This window comes from Mustelus asterias, chromosome 19 (assembly GCF_964213995.1).
Source record: "Mustelus asterias chromosome 19, sMusAst1.hap1.1, whole genome shotgun sequence".
Classification (NCBI taxonomy): Eukaryota; Metazoa; Chordata; class Chondrichthyes; order Carcharhiniformes; family Triakidae; genus Mustelus; species Mustelus asterias.
Window position 1 is genome coordinate 1,823,867 of NC_135819.1, and position 22,889 is coordinate 1,846,755.

The window sequence follows — 22,889 nt, forward strand, 5'->3', positions numbered from 1 at the left end:
AGAGGGTACAGAGATTATTGAGCTGTTTTAGTTTTCCTGAGTACCATCAAGAATAACTTCCACACTAAATTTCATGCAGTGTTACAATCGAGAGATTGCTGATTTTCTTCTTACCAATACAGGTGTTATTGACACAGGTGTAGCTTCCAGGTGTATTTGTACAGATTTCCTGAGCACCACATGGATCTTTAAGGCACTCGTCAATATCTGAAACCAAAAGAATCACCTTATTGTTTACCTGGTGTCTGCCATATCACAGTCACGTTAATAAAACCCTCTTTCTAGTCTAAAATACTTTGAATAGAGAAACCACAATGGGTGGGATTTTCTGCGCCCCTCGTGGCATGATTTGTGGCAGCATTCCCACCACCGTTAATGAAGTTTCCCATTCCATGTACCCACCACTTCCGGGAAACTCATAGCTTCGCCACCAGCGGATCTCGGAGATCCCGCCGACGAGATCGGTCAGAAAATTCCAGCCAATGTTCGGGATAATGTTTTAGATCATGCGGATGGTCTTAATTCATAATGCTTCACAGGTTAACAACACTAGGTGCTATCACGGAGCTGCCCAATAATAAATACAAAAACAACTTATATTCACTTAGCAGCTTTAATGTAATGAAACAGTCCAAAGCGCTTCATGTTGCAAAGCAAGTATGACACCGAGCCACATAAGAGGGCGTCAGGTCACAGAGTCGGTCAAAGAGTTTTAAGAAATGATTTAAAGCAGGGCAACGAGGTAGTGAGGCGGAGGGAATTCAAGAGCTGGGGCAGAGGCAACTGAAGGCATGGCTGCCCATTTTCTTTTTCATTCCTTTATGAGATGTGGGCACCACTGGCTGGACCAACATTTATTCCCCATCCTTAACTGCCCTGAAACTGAGTGGAATGCTGGGCCATTTCAGAGGTCAACCACATTACTGTGGGTCTGGAGTCCTTCCCCAAAGGGGCATGACTGAGCCAGATGGTTCAACAACAACCAATGGTAGCTTCATGGTCATTACCACAATTAGCTTTATATTCCAGATATGTTCATTGAACTTAAAATTCCATCAGCTGCCATTGTGGGATTTGAACCTATGGAACTGGCTGGTGCCTCTGGAATATTAGCTGAGTGGCATTACCACTAGACCACTGTCTGTCCTCGTGGAGCAATTATAATTGGGAATGCACAAGAGGTGAGAATTAGAGGAACTCACATATTTGGAGGGCTGTAGGTCTGGAGATTACAGAGCTCGGGAGGGACAAGGCTTTGGAGGGATTTGAAAGTAAAGTCAATGTAGATGAGCGAGCACAAGGTGAATGGGACTTTGTTTTATATTCATTTACACAATGTGGGTGTTGCTGACTAGGCCAGCATTTATTGCCCATCCCTAGTTGTCCCTTATGAAGGTGGTGATGAGCTGCTTTCTTGAACTGCTGCAGTCCCTGTGGTGTATGTACACCCACAGTGCTGTTAGAAAGGGAGTTCCAGGATTTTTGGCCCTGTGACAGTGAAGGAGCGGCCAGTATATTTCTAAGTCAGGATTGTGAGCCCCAATTCTATTAAATCTTTTTAAGTACCTGGGTTTACAAAACCTTGGTAGCAACAGTCACATCTGTGGACCTCTGTCCTGCCAGGCTAACCATTTTCTCACATTTTGCCTTTCATTTTTGCCTCCAACACAGGAGCAGTGTGGATGTATTCATTACAAGGCTTTGTTTACTTCAAGTGCCAATTTGGCTTGGTGGGTAGCTCTCCCATCTTGGGTGCTGAAGTGTATGGATGGAAATCGGCACTCAGCAGTTCAAAATAAATACATCTATGAAAATAGCAGAATAGATAATAGAGAAAGACAATAGCATCTTATGTTTTATAAATAGGTGCAAAAAGCATGATGAACTTGTATAAGGCATCGTTATAGTGCTGTGTATAATTTGCAAATCCCAAAACTGAAATGAAATTAGAGCAGTAGGGGGCAACCTGTGGCAGGGGAACCAAATGCAACCCATCTGTGGTGTTGGGGTGCAATGTCCGTGGGGAGGAGTCACAGATCTCCCAAGATCTCCCAGTAGGAGGGTGCTCAGCAGCTGGCTTCCCGGTGAGCTGATACTCTAGCCCACCCACTTTACTGGCGAGAATTATATTACGGTCCCTGTAATAGTTACATCGCTGGAAAAACAGGCGAGAAAACCTCCCATTTATTTGCCCATTTTGCACTTCGGATTTTTCTGAGAAACGTGTATATTAAATGTATTCAATCTTATTCAAGGGACAAAGTTGGTGAACATTTCAATCTTGTGGCCGACCGAGATGAAGGAGGGCCACTCACTAGCCTAGGTTGCCCATCACTGCATTACAGCTATGAAGGAAAGGAGATAAAGGTTGTCTAGGCTGATTCCTGGGATAAAGGTTGTCTTATGAGAAAGGTTTGAACAAGCTGGATTTATACTCATTCGAGTTTAGGAGAAAGAGAGTTGAACTTCTTGAAGCATATAGGATTCTGGGGGGCCTTGACAGGGTAGATGCTGAGAGGATGATTCCCCTCATAGGGGAATCTAGAACTATGGGGCACTGTTTAAAAATAAGGGGTGTCTCGATTAAGAAGGAGATGAGAAGAAATTTCTACTCCAAGAGAAATTTCTACGCCAAGAGCCCTTACTTGAGAAAAGATATACTGGCACTGGAGGGGGTGCAGAGGAGATTCACTGGGTTGATTCCAGAGTTGAGAGGGTTGGCTTGTGAGGAGAGACTGAGTAGACTTGGGCTATACTCATTGGAATTCAGAAGAATGAGACAAGATCTTATAGAAACTTATGAGATTATGAAGGGAATAGATAAGATAGAAGCAGGGAAGTTGTTTCCACTGGCTGGTGGAACTAGGAGGCATGGCCTCAAAATAAGGGGCAGCAGATTTAGTATTGAGTTGAGGAGGAACTTCTTCACATAAAGGGTTTTAAATCTGCGGAATTCCCTGCCCAGTGAAGCAGTTGAGGCTATCTCATTGGATGTTTTTAAGGTAAGGATAGATACATTTTTGAACAGTAAAGGAATTAAGGGTTATGGTGAGCGGGCGGGTAAGTGGAGCTGAGTTTACGAAAAGATCTTATTGAATGGTGGAGCAGGCTCAAGGGGCCAGATGGCCTACTCCTGCTCCTAGTTCTTATGTTCTTATTATGTTCTTATTAGTTTCTATAATTCTCTTCCAGAGAGAGCAGTGAAGACTGGGTCATTGAATATATTCAAAGTGGTGTTGGACAGATTTTTGATTGACAAGGGAGTCAAGGGTTATGAGGGACAGGCAGGAAAGTGAAGTTAAGACCATAATCAGAACAGCCATAATCTTATTGAATGGCAGAACAGGCTCGATGGGCCAACTCCTGCTTCTATTTCTTCTGATCTTAAGTCACTGGTTTTCATAGCCATTCAGACCTGTCTCTTTATTTAAAACAGGTCTCTCTTGTGAATACTCCATAGAGGACCTAGCAGGTTGTTGAGATTACAGCAAACTCCATAGGACATAAACATAGGAAATTAGGAGCAGACTTGCTATCATGGCTCTGCTATTTAATAAGACCTTGGCTGAACTTTTACATCAGCTCCATTTTCACCCATCATCCCTATATTCCCTGATTCTTTTCTTCTCCAATTCTCTATCACACACAGTCTTGTAATATACTCATCGACTATGCAACCACAGGTCTCTGGGATTAAGAACTGCAAAGATTCACAATGCTCGGAGTGAAGAAATGTCTTTGGATCTCAGTCCTAAATGGCCAACACCTTATCCTGAGACTGTAAGGCGATGCGGTCTATCACAAAATATTTTTTCACAATTTTTATTTTCTGGAGTAACATAAAGAAATATTGCGCGGGATTTTATGGCCTCGCTCATCCCGAAATCATAAAATCCCGCCTGACGTCAACGGACCTTCCCATTGACCACCCCTCGCCCGCTCGAATTCCCACGGAGAGCGGGGCAGTAAAATTCCAGCCATAATGTGCAAATGTCCGACTCACCACTACACCTTGATGAAAATGCACTCGCTCGTGATTTACGCAATCCATATACTTTCCCACAGCCACAAAACCCATTATCAGGTGCAAGGAAACATCTCATATTTACAGTACACCAGTTAATCTGAATGTTTTCTCTCGAACCACAAGCCCAGTCTGAAACAAAGAGGAGCAGAGTTACAAGAGTCTTTTCATTTATTTGTTGAATTGAATTGAGCGATTATTTTAGCCTGGGTGTTAAAGAGTGGGCTTGATAATCATGAACTTGTATTGATCCCAACTGATAAACCTTCCCCAAAGGGATTCATGGTAACTCAAAAAAGAACAGCCACACAAATGGCAAAGTGACTAGAGCAGGTCACAGGCTGAGTAATCGATGACAATCAGCTTAACTCTTGACTTCACAAATCCTCTCCACCGCCAATAAAGCACAAGTCAAGAGTACGTGGGAATACGGTCCACTTGGAGCAGGGGTGAGAGGAGTGGGGTACCTTTTGCTTCACATGACCAACTCAACTTCACCCCAGGTCAGGGACACCAATTCATTGTTGCCATCCTTTGCTTTGGTATCATTCTCGCAACATTTGCTGCGTTTTGTTCAGCTCAGCAACTTTAGGAAGGATTTCCAGGCCTTAAGATAGTGTTCAGAGGAGATTGACTCAAATGGCGAGTGTGCAGAGGAGATTTCCCCAAACAGTGTCATGGATGAGGGAATTTAGGTGCACGGTGTGATTAGAGAAATTGGGATTATTCTCCTTGAAGCAGAGAAGGTTAAGGGGGGATCTAACTAGAGGTGTTCAAAATCATGGAGGACGATTGATGAAAAGCTCTTTCTGCTACCAGAAGGAACAGAATTCAGAGGATCCAGATTTAAGGTGTTTGGCAAAAGAGCCGGATGTGAGATGAAGAGAATTTTTCAATGCATTGAGTGGAAAGGATCTGTAGCAGTGGCTAAATGCTTATTGTACTGGATCGATAATCCAGAGGACCGGACTCATATTCAGGAGCATGAGTTGAAATCCCATCAATGGAGCTACGGATTATCACTTACATAAATCAGGAATTAAAAAACTATTCTCAGTGAGGGTGATTAATGACATGACTTACATTTCTTGTAAAATCCTTCCAGTTCACTAATGTCCTTTAGGGAAAGAAAACATAGGGCAGGATTTTCCTGGAAATCGGCAAAGGCTGATTGCAGGTGTGAAAAGTGGCAATGAAGTCGATGACAGCAATGGCAGCTTTCTCCACCACATAGGGGATAGGGCGGGGGAGAGGGCCTGGGTAAGATACTCTGTCAGAGAGTCAGTGCAGACTCGACGGGGTGAATGGCATCTTCCTGCAACGTAGGGATTCTATGGTAGTTCAGCACTTTGGAAAAAAAAAGCTTCAAGGGTCAGGTTCCACGATGTATCGCTGGCAGGGTTCCTCTGATTCACCTGCCCAGCCGACAACTCAGAAACGCAAAGATCAGGGCACCATTTTTAAATGCCATCTCATCGCACAGCAGCCAAATGAGTTAACCTTGAAATCTCCCCAGCACCCCAACGCGGACACCCCCCCGGAACTGCTTGGACAGTGCATGGGCAACCTGCATCTGGGAGGTGCCAGAGGTGCCCGGGCAGTGCCAGGACATTGCCTGGTCATGATGCTCTCCAACCACCCCTCCACCCCCCGAGTGCTGCACTCACTGGAGCTTGCCTTCAAAGACTAGTCATGCTTCACGCTGCCATGGATGGAACTTTTGACCGAGGAGGGAATCCATCCTTACAATCATATGTTAGTTTATTCGACATCGGGAAACGTGAACTGTCACTGATGAGGGGATTGGGCAATCATGTTTGCACTGACTTGAAACATGATTTCGGCCTTCACACAATATTTTCCACTCCCATCTGTTAGGTTCGTTTTCGGGAGACACTATCGTCCTTGATACAAAAAGCAAACACCAACTTAGGACAAAGAATAGTATTACTTTATTCAACCATGCAAGGATACAAGCAAGAGGCTAGTTCACACAACTCTGCACAACGTGCAGGGCTCCGTCAATAAACAGCCTCCCGATCAGGGACAGTTCCCCTTTTTATATATTTTTTCTACAGTTTAGTCAGGCACATGTTGCAATATTTTTAGCAATACCAGAGTCACGCGCCTAGCAACAGTGACCTCAGAGGCATCACGTGTGCCAATTTTCAGTCTACCCCCAAGGTTCTCAAAACACAGATATATTGAAGGCGATTTAACTTTATCACGACAGGATACCGCTTGAGTACAATTCAAAGGTGGCATATGTAGGCGAGAAATGAACAAGTTAAGTCTGCTTAAACCAGCTTAAGCAGAGAGATGTGGTTAACCGCATTTTTCAAGCCAAGAATAATCATGCTTGCTTCTCACTATGTTGCAAAGCTAGCTAAGCCTGCAAATTTTGCAAGACCTTCAGAGTCTGCCTGCGATATTAACCTTTAATATCTCACATCACCAAACATACCCAAATCGAACAAGAGCAGAAAATCCCAACCGTGCAGTGGCCTGTGTGAGAAAACTGACAAAGGACTGTAGAGGCTCCAGAAGACAACTCATCACCACCTTGGAAGGAGAAATTGGGGATGACCAATAAATGCTGGCCTTGCCAGCAACTCCCGCATCCCGTGAATTCATAAAAACAAGTGTAAACATTTGTACCAAAGTTCATCCAACTATCTTTTATTAGGGGTGGAAATCCATTCAACAACTTTGTTTGATTCATTCTTTCACAGGATGTGGGAGTCACTGGCTAGGCCGGCCACTATCGCCCAGCCCTAATTGTCCTTGAGAAGGTGATGGTGAGCCATCTCCTTGAACCACTGCAGTCCTTGTGATACTCTTACTGTGTTTACCCCAGTCCAACACCGGCATCTCCACATCATGTAGGTACACCCACAGCACTCTTGGGGAGGAAATTCCAAGATTTTGACCCAGCAACTCTGAAGGAACAGTGATATAGTTCCAAGTCAGGATGGTGAGTGACTTGGAAGAGAACTTACAGGTGGCGGTGTTCCCATGCATCTGTTGCTCTCGTCCTTCTAGGTGGTAGCGGTCATAGGTTTGGAAGGTGCTATCGAAGGAGCCTTGGTGAATTGCTACAGTGCATCGTGATGTAGATGGTACATACTGCTCCACAATATGTCAATGGTGGAGGGAGTGAATGTTAAACGTGGTGGATGAGTGTCAATCAAATGGGCTGTTAACATAATGTGGTTGATTCTTAAATGCCCTATGAAATGTCCGAGCAATACAATCAGTTGTATTCAACCACTATAAATGGCATAAGAAGGAATGAAACCCGAATGAAATTACAGCCTTGGTTCAAACTTGAACAAAAGAGCTGAATTCCAGAAGTGACGTGAAAGTGACTGCCCTTGATATCAAGGCAGCATTTGACCATGTGTGTCATCAAGGAACCCGAGCAAAACTGGAGTCAATGAGAATCAGGGTGAAAATCCTCTGCTGGTTGGAGTCACACCTGAAGATGGTTGTGGTGATTGGAAGTCTCAGCTTCAGGACATCTCTGCAGGAGTTCCTCAGGGTAGTGTCCTAGGCCCAACTATCTTCAGCTGCTTCATCAATGACCTTCCCTCCATCATAAGATGAGAAATGGGGATGTTCGCTGATGACTACACAATGTTCAGAACCATTCGCGACTCCTCAGGTACTGAAGCAGTCCATGTTCAAATGCAGCAAGACCTGAACAATATCCAGGCTTGGGCTAACAAGTGGCAGTTAATGTTCACACCCTACAAGTGCCAGGCAATGACCATTTCCAACAAGAGAGGATCTAACCATCATCCTTTCACATTCAATGGCATTACTGTTGCTGAATGACCCACTACCAACATCCTGGGGATTACCATTGACTAGAAATTGAACTGGACGAGCCACATAAATACTGTGGCTACAAGAACAGGTCAAAGGCTAGGAATACTGCGGCAAGTCCTGACTCCCCAAAGTCTGTCCACCATCGACATGGTGCAAGTCAGGAGTGTATTCCCCACTTGCCTGGATGAGCGCAGCTCCAACACTCAGGAAGCTTGACACCATCCAGGGCTAAGCAGCCCGCTGGATTGCTACCCTTACACAAACATTTAATCCCACCACCACCGACAAACAGTAGCAGCAGTGTGTACCATCTACAAGATGCACTACAGGAACTCACCATGTTCCTTCAACAACACCTTCCAAACCCATGACCATGACCATCTAGAAGGACAAGGGCAGAAGATACCTGGGAACACCACTACCTGGCTGTTCCCCTCAATGTCACTCACATCCTGACTTGAAATTATATCGCCGTCCCTTAACTGTTGCTGGGTCAAAATCCTGGAACTCCCTTCCTAACAGCACTGTGGGTGTACCTGCACCACGTGGACTGCAGCGGTTCAAGAAGGCAGCTCAACACCACCTTCTCAAGGGCAGCTAGGGATGGGCAATAAATACTGGTCTAGCCAGCAATGCCAACATTTTGTGAAAGAGTAAAAAACTAGTCATGGCCAATGGGTTTACACACATATCAATTTATTGTAGAATGAACTTTGGTGCAAAAGTCCACATTTGCTTTTTTTAATTCGCGGGATGTGGCCAATGCTGGCAAGGCCAACATTTTCTAATTTTCCTTGCAAAGGTGGCAGTGAGCCACCTTCTTTAATCCCCACAGATTTTGTCAGTTTTGGCATTACGCAGGCCACTCTTTGCTCCCTTCCCCTTAAGGGCATTGGTGAACCAGGTTTTTACAACAATACAGTGGTGTCATTTTCACCCTCACTTTTTTTTTATTATTTCGTGGGACATGGGCGTCACTGGCTGGCCAGCATTTATTACCCATCCCTAGTTGCCCCTTGAGAAGGTGGTGGTGAGCTGCCTTCTTGAATCGCTGCAGTCCATGTGCTGTGGGTTGACCCACAATGACATTAGGGAGGGAATTTTGATGCAGCGACTGCGAAGGAACGGCCAATATATTTCCAATTCAGGATAGTAAGTGGCTTAGAGTGGAACATGCAGGTGGTGGTGTTCCCATGTATCTGCTGCCCTTATCCTTCTAGATAGAAGTGGCTATGTTGTTTGGAAGGTGCTGTCTAAGGATCTTTGGTGAATTGCTGCAGTGCATCTTGTAGATAGTACACACTGCTGCTACTGAAAACAGTTCTTTAACTTCAGATTGACCTAATTGAAATCCCCCAGCTGCATTGGTGGGATTTGAACTCATGCTCCTAAACGTTAGTCCAGACCTCTAGATTACAAATCCAGTAACATAACCACCACATTACTGTCCATCCACATCCACAATCACACATTTTAAAGGGCAGAAAAAACAGAAGACGCACCAATGGTGATGACTCACCGAAGCAGAAAGTTCTTCTGTCAACGTATCCAGGTGGGCACAATGTCCAATTCGATGTGTAGTTGATATAACTCTGGTTCATTTCTGCAAAAAGAATCAAATACCTGAAAATAGTGCTTCAATATGGTGGCAACGTGGTTAGCACTGCTGCCTCACAGCTCCAGGGACCCGGGTTCAATTCCAGCCTTGGGTGACTGTCTTTGTGGAGTTTGCACATTTCTCCCCATGTTTGCGTGGGTTTCCTCCAGGTGTTCCCGTTTCCTCACACTCTCCAAAAATGTGTAGTTTAGGTGGATTGGCCATACTAAATTGTCCCTTAGTGTCCAAAGATGTGCAGCTCAGGTGGATTGACCATGCCTTCGTGTCCAAAGATGTGCAGGATAGGTGGATTAGCCATGCTAAATTGCCCCTTAGTGTCCCAAGTTTAGGGGGATTGGCCGTGGGAAATGTATGAGGTTACGGGGATAGAGTGGGGGAAAGGGCCTGGGTAAGATACTTTAAGAAGTTTAACAACACCAGGTTAAAGTCCAACAGGTTTATTTGGTAGCAAAAGCCACACAAGCTTTCGGAGCTGCAAGAAGAAAGGGCTTGCAGCTCCGAAAGCTTGTGTGGCTTTTGCTACCAAATAAACCTGTTGGACTTTAACCTGGTGTTGTTAAACTTCTTATTGTGTTTACCCCAGTCCAACGCCAGCATCTCCACATCATAAGATACTTTGTCAGGGAGTCGGTGCAGATTTGATGGGCCGAATGGCCTCTTTGGCACTGTACGGATTCTATGATCCAAATTGTTGGTTAAAAAAAGGAGGCTTTCGTGGAGTGGAAAAAGAATTGGGGGAACAAATGCCTATGTGTTCCTTCTTTTACAGCCACTTATATTTACCTGCCAATTCAACCAGAACTCATGCCAAAACTAGGCTGGAGCCTGGCGAATAAATGCAAATCGAGTTCAGGTAATGGCACTGTGAGCCACCCCACCCTATTTTCGACCTCACTGTTCCACCAGTGCCATTTATTGCTCCCACAAAGGCGATTGCGGGAGGTGCAAGTCTGGAGATTGTCATTTTAAAACACGCTCAGCAGAATCCTTAGCTACATTGAGCTTTTCCTGGAAATGCTTTTCATTATTCGTTTCACAAGCTCGACTGACTCAGAAGATTTTAAAACCCCATTGGGAGGGCCTTTCCTGAACTGGTGGCAGAACCCGATCCCCCCACCTCCTCATAAGCAAATGGCCTAATGTAAATGGGCAAGTAGGCTAGTCAAGCCTGCTCCACCATTTTATTACATCATAAATCATAAAATCATAGATTCCCAGAGTGCAGATGGAGGCCATTCAGCCCATCGAGCCTGCAACAAAAACAATCCCACCCAGGTCCCATCCCCATAGTCCCACATATTTACCCGAACACAAAGGGGCAATTTAGCATGGCCAATCAACCTAACCCACACAGCTTTGAATTATGGCTGAACTGAATGCTGTTGGCCTCCCCCCATAACCTTTGACTCTGTGGTCCATCAAGAATCCATCTAACCCAACCTTAAAAATATTTGATGAACTTGCCTATGAGAGGAGCTGAGGTGAGATCTTAGCTGTGCCAGAGCCTCCTCTGGCCGACCCTCACTCATTCACCGTTCGCCCCACAATATTCAAGGAAGATCACAAACTGAAACAACAGCTTAACACTACATGTTGGGAATACCTCATAGAGAGATGTAGGGGGCGATTCTCCCAGCCCCAGTACAGCGGGCCAGGAGACATCAGCAGAGGCCGATTAGTGGGCTCCCCGCTGGGCGCCATGGTCTCTACGCGTCTCCGGTTCCAAGGTTTTTGGAGTCATCAACTCCGTGCCGGAAATGGGCGGGTAGCCGATTTAAATATTAAAATTTGTATTTACAATTTCATTAGCAGGCCCGGGGACTTCTCGCGTCTCCCCTGCCTCCCTCCCCGCCAAGAGTGGTTCAGGCAGCAGGGTTTACAACAGCTCTCTACTAATGGGGAACTGGCGGCCCGACTCCGCTGGAGTGAACAGAGGCCATGGAAACCTGCCCAGGAGGTCAGGGGTAAAGGGAGGTGTCCCCGGGCATTGCCAGCCTGGAAGTGCCAGCATGGCCCCCTGGCACTGCCCAAGGGGCAAAGTGGCAATGCTCCAGTTTTTACACTTAGAATTTATTTGGGAGAATCGCCCCCATAATTTGTGATTCCACATTATTACCTTTGCAAGTTGGTGACAAATTGACAGGATCACCTTCTCTCATAGAACATCCACAGTGCAAATTTCCGGGTGCAAATCAACACTTTGCTCTCCCTGGACACTCTTTGATTCGAAGGACTTGATCCATGTCACAGAGGTCATAATCTGAAATGTATGGAACACGTATTAGAAGATTCATTTGGGTGCACAGTGGGAGTGAATATTTTTCTCTTGGAGGTATGGGGATGGTTAGGGGGGGTTGGGGCAGCGGCAAGCCGACAAGCACAGGAGTAGCCAGGTTTTGACTCACCTTCAAGTTAGGGCTCGAGGGTTCATCTCTGAGTCGAGCGCGGAATTTGGGAATGAGTGCCCCGCCCATCAGGGGAATGAGAGTGGGCAAAGGGCGGACAATGGGCAGCTCCATTGATCTCAGGTGGGATTTTCCAGTCTCAGGTCGAGCGACGCTGTAAAGTCCTGCGCTAGAAGCTTGAACACCAAATGTGGGCACAAGCTCCAGCACATCGCTGAGAGAGTGCTGCACTGCTGGAGGTGCCACCTTTCGAGTGAGACGTGATTAATCCGAGGCCCGTTCTGCTCCCTCAGGTGGGTGTAAATGAGCTCCAAGACACTATTCAGAAGAAGATCCTTACTTTGTTGCTAGTAGTGGGAACTTGCTGTGCATAATTTGGCTCTCACACTTCCTCCGTTACAACAGAGATCATGCTTCAAAAAGTACTTCATTGGTTGTAAAGTACTTTGTGACATCATGAGGTTTTGAAGGGCATTATATAAATGCAAGTCTTTTGTTTGCAGTTAATAACTCACCAATGCAGAACCCGTTGTTTTGCAAGTAGAAAAATGGTTTGCAGTTATCAGTCAAGATGATAAATTCATTCATTAACACCCCAAAGTAATACACTGTAACAAAAAGAAACATTTAATTATTTGACAATATCCCTTTAGGTCCTTTTTCAAGTAATTGTTGATCATGTACTCTGTTGCCTGAAGAAAATTTTATTTTTGTCAATAAGGGCATTTTTACCTTCCAGTACTGTGGCAAGTGGTGGGTCAGCAGATATAACCTGGCACCGAGAGGAATATGAACACACAAAGTGGCACAGTAGGTGTCAGAGATTCTGGACACCAGCAATCCGAGGCACTCATAGTAAACATGAGTGCAAACAGCACTAGATACCATGCATAATCCGACCGATGCAAGGCTTTTAATGATTTGTGCACAAGGAGAAACCAGAGAGGTAACTACATGGGGTTGTGGGGATACGGCCTGGGTTAGATGCTCTTTCAGAATGTCGGTGCAGGCTTGATGGGCTGAATAGCCTTCTTCTGCACTGTAGGGATTCTATGAATTATTCCCAATGAAACTGGCAATAATTGGCATGGATTTGTAAATATCAGGTGATTAAATAATTGAATACTTTAAGGACATCAGTTTGTAGATATACATTGTGGTGGTCCATGAGGCCAACAAAAGACCAAACTCCACTTCAAAGTCTCTTCCACCTATTGTATTAACGGAGGCTTAAAGGAGAAGCAATTTTGGCAACATTTTACCAAGTCCTCTAAGGTAGCATTAAAATGCCACAAACAGGTGTCAAAATAATCAAAAAGATTAATGGATTCCTGCCTTTATATCTCGCAGAATTCCACACTCTGTCGCATTGATATATCTAATGCTTCATTTCAGGCTCTGGCCTAGCTAACGAATATGATTTTGTCGCCAGTGTGTCTGACAATAATTTTCTCCTTATTGCAGGATGCTGACAGTTAAAGCCATTGGACAGGTGTTTATCCTGGGCTGTACCTGGATTCTCGGCTTGTTTCATTTTCAGGAGGAAACCGTGGTGATGGCCTACTTATTTACCATCGTCAATAGTTTCCAGGGCACCTTCATCTTCATCATCCTTGGTTTTGAACCCCAAGGCATGTGCTATTACATTTTGTGTTTTGTTAGTGGTCAGTCATAGAATCCCGACAGGGCAGAAAAAAGCCATTCGGCCCATCGAACCTGCACTGACAACAATCCCACCTGGCCCGATTCCCTAAGTCAGCAGAGGCCAGATTCCCTTTTATTTCCAAGCTCTATTAAGGTCCATAAAGTGTTACAAGCTCTGAGTCAGCGCCGAGAGTGCCAGGAGACCTGACACTCCCAGTTATAAATACAACAAAGACTCCCTGATTGGACAAGCAATAAAGAGCTCATTCAGGGAGTTCGTATTCTAAGAGGTCAACTTCAATGGCCTCATTGAAGTCATTACATCCCCATAAACCCCCGCGTATTTACCCTGCTAGTCCCCATGACATTTAGGGTCAATTTAGCATGGCCAATCCACCTAATCCGCACATCTTTGGTCAAGATGGAATGGAAAAATGCTATTTATTAGAAATGTAGGAACAACTAGCCCCTTCAGCCCCTCAAATATGTTGCGCCATTCGGTTAGATCAGGGGTCTCCAAACTACGGCTCGTGGGCCACACCCGGCCCGCAGCGGGCCACATCCGGAAATATACGATGTGGCCCTTGTACTGAAAGGTTTGGAGACCGCTGGGTTAGATCATCGCCGATCTGTATTTTAACTCCGTTTATCCCCACCTTGGTTCCGAAACCCCTCACCGAACAAAATTCTATCAATCTCATCCGGGAGAAAGTATTCCCACTTAGCTTCAGAAACCTTTGAAAATCAAAAGCCCAGCTGTTACCGTGTCCCAATGGCTATTGTGTGGCCATTCTGGGTCAATTGTAACACTTGTGCTTCTGAACAGGACGGTTAAGAACTCAAGTCTAACTCCCCACATAATCTATTCTAATGTTTTGGGGTGGTTCATTACAATATAGTTTATGGTGAAGGAATAAGTCTGAAACTTGTCTTTTACCTCAAGCAAGGTTATTCTCAGCAAGGTGACAGCCTCCTACTTCTTACCCACATGCAACTGTTCCAGTTGTGTCCATTTTGTTTTTACTTGTGTCCATTTATTTTTGAGCCAATGATCATCACATGCCTTTAATAATGCAACTGACTTGTCAATGTCATTGTCAAAGGATGCAATTGCTGATACATTGACAATGGTGCTAAGGGAAATTTGCTTACCTTCCTGGATGCAGGTTGCTGGGTTTGCCTGGGTGCAGACTCCTTCAGAGCGTCTTACAGTATAAGGCCTCAAACTGACATTGGGCCTCTTATTTACAGCTGCAAAGGCCCACTTCTGTCATGGATAAAATGAGTTTCTCTTGCCAATGTGGTAGGTGCACTCTTCCAGCAAGAAATATGCACATGTTTTCTGCATCTCATATCAATGCCTTAGTGCCCCAAAATGGTGTAAGCCAATATCTGGTCTTAAATTATTCAAATCAATCCACACTAAATATTGACAATGGTACTAAGGGAGCATTGCACTGTCAGAGGATCAGTACTGAGGATGTGTGTATTGTTAGAGGGTCAGTACTGAGGGAGTGCCGCACTGTCAGAGGGTCAGTACTGAAGGAGTGCCGCACTGTCAGAGGGTCAGTACTGAAGGAGTGCTGCAGTGTCAGAGGGTCAGTACTGAGGGAGTGCTGCACTGTCAGAGGATCAGTACTGTGGTGAACCATAGATGGTTACCACAATGGGTACTGAACCATAGATGGTTATCACTATGGGTACTTGTACATATGTTACTCTTGTTACTGTTGGGGTTAGGATTGGGGTGTTCCACCTGTTAGCATTGTTCTGTGGTATACTCCGTTTGGCCCCGCCTTCCTATAGGAGTATAAAGGTCACTGCACTTCCTAGTGACCCTTTAGTCTGGGATAGTATTGTTAAGCAGTGTGCTCTATTCTTGTTGCGAATAAAAGCCTTTATTTCCCGGGTACATCCTAGCCTCTCGAGTGAATTAATCGCGCATCAATTTTATTCGCAACAAATTTTGTTCTGAAAAAAAAATGGAGCAGATGCTGAAACCCGATCGGCTTACCTTAGATCCGCGTGCCGCTGGCGCGTCGAACACTTTCGACCATTGGTTGAAGTGTTTCCAGGATTATATCGACGCCTCAACAGCAGTCCAAAACGACACCGACAGATTGCGGGTCCTCCACGCAAGGGTAAGCGACACTGTGTATGCAACAATCCGTGATTCCCAAGATTACAAAGAGGCCATCGAATTACTCAAGAAGCTGTACCATAAACCGCCAAACGAAATCCATGCTCGTCACCTATTAGCCACTCGACGGCGGCAGCCCGGCGAAACGACAGCACAGTACCTGCGCGAACTTCAGCAGCTAGCCAGAGCCTGCAATTGCAAGCCGATGTCAGCTACTCAGTACACTAACGATCTGATCCGAGATGCGTTCGTGGCGGGAATCGGCTCATCCTATATTCACCTGCGGCTGCTAGAGCAAGGTAACTTGGACCTAGCTAAGACGGTAGAATTGGCTGATGCGATGGAAACGACCTCCAGAAGTCTTGAAACTTACCCCACTGACCAGGTGGGAACATCGTGGCAAGTACAGCCACCGACTCAGCTCTACCCGGCAGCTCCTAGGAACTGCGCGATCGTGCTTTCAACCTCGGACCTGACGGCAGCGGCAGCTCCAGGAGGCCCACGGTGCTATTTCTGTGGATTGGCGAAGCACCCTCGCCAGAGATGTCCGGCCAGGACGGTATTTTGCTCCACTTGTGGGAAGAAAGGGCACTATGCAAAAGTGTGCCGAGCAAAGCCCCCTTCGAAGCCAAGCAGTGCTGCGTGTGACTCCCCAGGATCCGTCTCCTCATCTCCAGCTTCGTCGATGTCTTCAACCACGTGCGATTCACGGGCGCCGCCATTCCTGATGACGACGACGCAAGACATGTGCGACCTGCGGGTGCCGCCACTTTCAACGCCATCGACCATGTGCGATCCATGGGCGCAGCCATTTTGGTCGGCACCAGCCGCAGACGACCAGCAGGGGTCCTCGTCGTCGACCATCTCAGCTGCCTGCAGTTGCACTCGGGATCCAACAGTGGCGTCAATCATCCTGGACCAGGCCAAGCCTCACAGACTCGACAAGTCCATGATGGACATAGAGGTAAACGGACACCTGACACATTGTCTGTTTGACAGCGGGAGCACGGAGAGTTTCATCCATCCGGATGCCGTGAAACGGTGCGCTCTCCGCGTGCAAACTGTCAGGCAGACAATCTCTATGGCGTCAAGGTCCCGATCTGTTACCGTTCTTGGGAGCTGCGTGGTAACTCTGACGGTGCGGGGCACAGTTTATGAGAACTTCAGGCTCCTCGTGTTACCGCACCTTTGTGCTCCGGTACTCCTGGGGCTAGACTTTATGGTCCACCTGAAGAGTGTGATCCTGCAGTACGATGGGCCACTCCCTCCACTTTCAGTGGGAGAATAGCAGCCTCCAAATTGCCCAGCGCGCTCCACATGCAGTCTCTCCACACTCAAAATTACCCCGCCTTCTTTATTTGAAAATCTCGTGCCAGGCTGCAAACCCATCGCAACTAAGAGCAGGCATTACAGCGCTGAGGATCGGATCTTTATTCAATCAGCGGCTCCTCAGGGAAGGGATCATCCAACCTAGCACTAGCCCATGGAGAGCACAAGTCGTGGTGGTCAAGACTGGAGACAAGCCCCGGATGGTCATAGTCAGACCATTAATAGGTACACGCAGCTGGACGCGTACCCTCTCCCGCGCATATCTGACTTGGTCAACCAGATTGCACAGTACCGGGTGTTCTCCACCATCGACTTGAAGTCAGCCTACCACTGCAGAAGGAGGCCATTCGGCCCATCGAGTCTGCACCAACCATATACCCACCCAGGCCCTATCCCCGTAACCCCATGCATTTACCCTATCTAGTCCCACTGACACTAAGGGGCAATCTAGCATGGCCAATCAACTTAACCCGCACATCTTTGGACTGTGGGAGGAAACCAGAGCACTAAGGAGGAAACTAACGCGGACATGGGGAGAATGTGCAAACTCCACACAGACAGTGACCCAATTCGGGAATTGAACCTGGGTCCCTGGCACTGTGAGGCTGCAGTGCTAACCACTGTGCCACTGTGCAGCCTGTGGGAAGGAAGAAAAAAAATCTTTAAAACAGCTGGGGGAGGAGATAAAACTTGAGAGGATTCAGTGTTTTAGTACAGTACAGCAGCCTAATTATCATATAAAAGTATGTTAACCCCCCTAGCTGAATTCTCAATAAATTGCAGAACAGCAGAGGCTGATATTGAATCACCATCATTATCCCAAGATCAATTAGGAGCACCGCGAAAGAGGTGCTATTGCAAACATTTGTTTGAATAAACTAAAGTCGGAAAAGGACCAAAGACAGCAACTAAAGCTCTTTGCCGGAAGTAGAATGGGCCAAATGGCCTCTTTCTGTGCTATAAAATCCTACAATTCTAAAGCACACTTTGCCTGATCTGCTGACAAAGTGGTTAAAAAAAAAACCCCTATCACTCCTCCGTCTTTCGACCCAGGGAAAAGGAAATAGGACAATGCTGCAAAAACCATTGAAAAAGTGTGGAGAGATGCAAGTGATTTCAAAGTCCTGGTTCCAGAAAAATCCAAAGTTGATGATTGATCTGAAAAGGGCAATGTTTTACTGCGCTCAAAGAGGCACGAATAACTAGTTCAAGATTCTGACTGACAATTACTAAGAAAAGTATAAACTAAAACTCTGACGTGCTGGTTTTGATCATGGGATATTAAGCAATGAACTCTTAAAAAGTAGATTAACAGTGGAGGCAAATACGAAACATGGACAGATCAGATCAGACCAGATAGGAAATTCTCTGTAACTTTCTATCAATAGATGATGTGTTGCTCAACTTCCTTAGACGAAGTATGTCAGTTATTGCTATATTTTGGTGAAATGTGACTGTAACTAACCTGTTTAGTATTCAGTAGGGACAAATATATGTATTCCTTGGAAAGATATAACTGACCGACATCAATGGCTAACAACTCGAGAGATGGCGAATATTGTTCCTCTGTTTAAGAAAGGGAATAGAAATGACCCTGGTAATTATAGACCGGTTAGTCTTACTTCGGTGGTTGGTAAATTGATGGAAAAGGTCCTTAGGGATGGGATTTACGACCATTTAGAAAGATGCGGATTAATCCGGGATAGTCAGCACGGATTCGTGAAGGGCAAGTCGTGCCTCACAAATTTGATTGAATTTTTTGAGGAGGTAACTAAGTGTGTTGATGAAGGTAGGGCAGTTGATGTCATATACATGGATTTTAGTAAGGCGTTTGATAAGGTCCCCCATGGTCGGCTTATGATGAAAGTGAGGAGGTGTGGGATAGAGGGAAAGTTGGCCGATTGGATAGGTAACTGGCTGTCTGATCGAAGACAGAGGGTGGTGGTGGATGGAAAATTTTCGGATTGGAGGCAGGTTGCTAGCGGAGTGCCACAGGGATCAGTGCTTGGTCCTCTGCTCTTTGTGATTTTTATTAATGACTTAGAGGAGGGGGCTGAAGGGTGGATCAGTAAATTTGCTGATGACACCAAGATTGGTGGAGTAGTGGATGACGTGGAGGGCTGTTGTAGGCTGCAAAGAGACATAGATAGGATGCAAAGCTGGGCTGAAAAATGGCAAATGGAGTTTAACCCTGATAAATGTGAGGTGATTCATTTTGGTAGGACTAATTTAAATGTGGATTACAGGGTCAAAGGTAGGGTTCTGAAGACTGTGGAGGAACAGAGAGATCTTGGGGTCCATATGCACAGATCTCTAAAGGTTGCCACTCAAGTGGATAGAGCTGTGAAGAAGGCCTATAGTGTGTTAGCTTTTATTAACAGGGGGTTGGAGTTAAGAGCCGTGGAGTTATGCTGCAACTGTACAGGACCTTGGTGAGACCACATTTGGAATATTGTGTGCAGTTCTGGTAACCTCACTATAAGAAGGATGTGGAAGCGCTGGAAGGAGTGCAGAGGAGATTTACCAGGATGCTGCCTGGTTTGGAGGGTAGGTCTTATGAGGAAAGGTTGAGGGAGCTCGGGCTGTTCTCTCTGGAGCGGAGGAGGCTGAGGGGAGACTTAATAGAGGTTTATAAAATGATGAAGGGGATAGATAGAGTGAACGTTCAAAGACTATTTCCTCGGGTGGATGGAGCTATTAAAAGGGGGCATAACTATAGGGTTCGTGGTGGGAGATATAGGAAGGATATCAGAGGTAGGTTCTTTACGCAGAGAGTGGTTGGGGTGTGGAATGGACTGCCTGCAGTGATAGTGGAGTCAGACACTTTAGGAACATTTAAGCGGTTATTGGATAGGCACATGGAGCACACCAGGATGATAGGGAGTGGGATAGCTTGATCTTGGTTTCAGATAAAGCTCGGCACAACATCGTGAGCCGAAGGGCCTGTTCTGTGCTGTATTGTTCTATGTTCTATGTTCTAGATCTTTCAACCCGTGTTTCCTCACCCCCCCCATTCCAACACCGAGATGCCATTTGACTGCAACGATGGTTTGGATCAGGACTGGATGCTACAACGATAGTCACGTTAGGTTAAAGTGTTACTGGAAATTAAATAGGAGCTATTTGTCGGACTGAGGCCCTCCCCCACCTCATCTTGTGTGTCTTTAGCAGAAAATAAATTTGAAGTCCTTACATTTTTTTCTAAAAAAAAGCCTATACACACACACACACACACATAAATATATATATAGCCTCAAACTAAAAGGAAGAGCTTCACAGGAACTGGCTCTTACAGTGGTAGGTCAAATCTGAACAGTTAGTCTGTCCTTATCAACCTACGCCTTTAAGATGAGAACACTGCACAGAAACAAGTGACCAATTTTTTGTTTCCTGTTTTGTTTTTAATTCTATCAAATATTTGCTCAAATACCGAATACAAACTTACTTCTCTTTTTCTTTGGATGTGGCTCATCGTCCTCAGATGGCATGGAGGAGCTTGGGGTGCACTCAGTTATGCTGCCTTGGCTCAGATCTGTGGGGATGTAGCACTCTGTCGGAGGCATTTTTTCTGTCTCTGGATTCTTCTGTAGCGGTGAAGTCGGAAACCCCAGCTCTACTGTTTTGATGGGACCTGTAGAGGCCTGAACAAAGCCAGGACAGAGTTACTCGCGGTATTAATATAGGAGAGCTTTGCAGAGCTGGAGAACTTTTTATAAATTTGTTCCTTTCTATCCAATCCACTAGTTGGTGGCCTATAGGCTACATCAAGCAATGTAATTGCACCATTTTTTGATCCTGAACTCTCGCAAAATAGATTCTGCCCAAGATCCCTCTGTACATCAATGCTTTCAGGGTCCTGCCATTAACTGTATACTTATCCCTAACATTTAATCTCCCAAAGTGCAGCACCTCACACTTGCCCAGATTAAACTCCATCTGCCATTTCTCCATCCATATCTGCGACTGATCGATGTCCTGCTGTATCCTTTGACAAACTTCGACAAACAAGCTATCCACAACTCCACCTATCTTTGTTAAAAGGGCAGGGAGAGGCAAGAGTTCCAAGAATGTACGCAGGAACTCTTTCTTCAGCAATATGTGTCCATTCCAACAGGGAAGGATTCTTGGAAATGGGTGCGCCAAGTAGATCCGGTATCATTAGGAGATCAGTAATCATTGTATCAAACATTTTAGGCTGACTATGGAAAAGAACAAGAAAACAGTACAGAGTAAGAGAAACTAACTGGGTTGGAAAGCCAATTTCAATGGGGCCAGAATGCATCTGGGTCAAATAAAGTTTAAAATTTTAAAGTTTATTTACCCATTAGTGTCACAAGTAAACTTACATTCACACTGCAATGAAGATACTGTGAAAATCCCCCAGTCGCCATACTCCGGCACCTGTTCGGGTACACTGAGGGAGAATGTTAGAATGGCCAATTCATCTAATCAGCACATCTTTCAGACAGTGGGAGGGAACCGGAGCACCCGGAGGAAACCCACGCAGACACGGGGAGAGCGTGCAAACTCTGCCTAGACGGTGACCCAAGTCGGGAATCGAATCCGGATCCCTGGCGCTGTGAGGCAGCAGTGCTAACCATTGTGCCACCGTGTCGCACAATAAGTTGGAGTCAAAGATTGGCAGAAAAAAACGGTAGCCGATTATTGGGCTTCCTTCAAAGAAAGATGATTCAGGCAATGTCAAGGCATATCCACTGTGTTCGTGGAATTCGAAATACCCTTGCACTAAAACACTAACAAAGGCTATTAAAACAGAGGATAACTGAGGATAAAAATCACAGACTGTCTTATGCATATATTTTACAGAGGTATTGTCTGCATAGAAACACATGGGGTGGAGCAGGGTTTGAAATGTGTATACTTCAATGCCAGGAGTATTCGCAATAAAGTGGGTGAACTTGCAGCGTGGATCAGTACCTGGGACTTCGATGTTGTGGCTATTTCAGAGACATGGATAGAGCAGGGGCAGGAATGGATGCTGCAGGTCCCGGGGTTCAAATGTTTTAGTCGAAGTAGGGAAGGAGGTAGAAGAGGGGGAGGGGTAGCATTATTGGTCAGAGATTGTATCGCAGTGTCAGAGAGGAGGTTTGATGAGGACTTATCTGTTGAGGTAGTATGGGCGGAGATTAGAAATAGGAGAGGAGAGGTCACCCTGTTGGGAGTCTTTTATAGACCTCCTAAAAGTTCTAGAGAGGTTGAGGAAAGGATTGCGGAGTCAATCCTGCTTAGGAGTGAAAGTAATAGGGCAATTGTTATGGGGGATTTTAACTTGACTAATATTGACTGGAATTGTTATAGCTCTAGCTCGTTAGAGGGGTCAGTTTTTGTTCAAAGCGTGCAGGAAGGTTTTTTGACTCAGTATGTAGACAGGCCAACTAGAGGTGAGGCTATATTGGATCTGGTGCTGGGAAATGAGCCAGACCAGGTGCTAGACTTGGAAGTTGGTGTGCATTTTGGTGATAGTGACCACAATTCGGTTACGTTCACCTTAGTGATGGAAAGGGATAGGCATGAACCTCGGGCCAGTGGTTTTAGCTGGGGGAAGGGTAATTATGAGGCTATTAGGAGAGAATTAGGAAACATAGGTTGGACTAGGAGATTACAGGGACTGGGAACGTCCGACATGTGGAGTTTTTTCAAGGAGCAGCTACTGCGAGTCTGTGATAGGTATGTCCCTGTCAGGCAAGGAGGAATTGGTAGGGCTAGGGAACCGTGGTGCACCAAAAAAGTTTCTTTGTTGGTTAAAAAGAAAAAGGAGGCTTATGTTCGGATGAGACGTGAGCACTCGGGTAGTGCACTAGAAAGCTTTAGATTGGCTAAGAGGGAGTTGAAGAGCGAGCTTAGAAGGGCTAAAAGGGGACATGAGAAGACTTTGGC

General features: G+C 45.7%; 1 protein-coding gene across 1 annotated transcript in view; it reads right to left on the reverse strand.

Annotated features, from left to right (window-relative positions):
• LOC144507619 (adhesion G protein-coupled receptor E3-like) overlaps positions 1-22,889 on the reverse strand; it is a 54,081-nt gene that overhangs the window by 24,549 nt on the left and 6,643 nt on the right. The window contains 6 exon segments of the mRNA XM_078234773.1: positions 115-207; positions 4,004-4,156; positions 9,375-9,458; positions 11,590-11,733; positions 12,394-12,486; positions 20,437-20,632. Coding sequence (XP_078090899.1) covers positions 115-207; positions 4,004-4,156; positions 9,375-9,458; positions 11,590-11,733; positions 12,394-12,486; positions 20,437-20,632 — 763 coding nt within the window.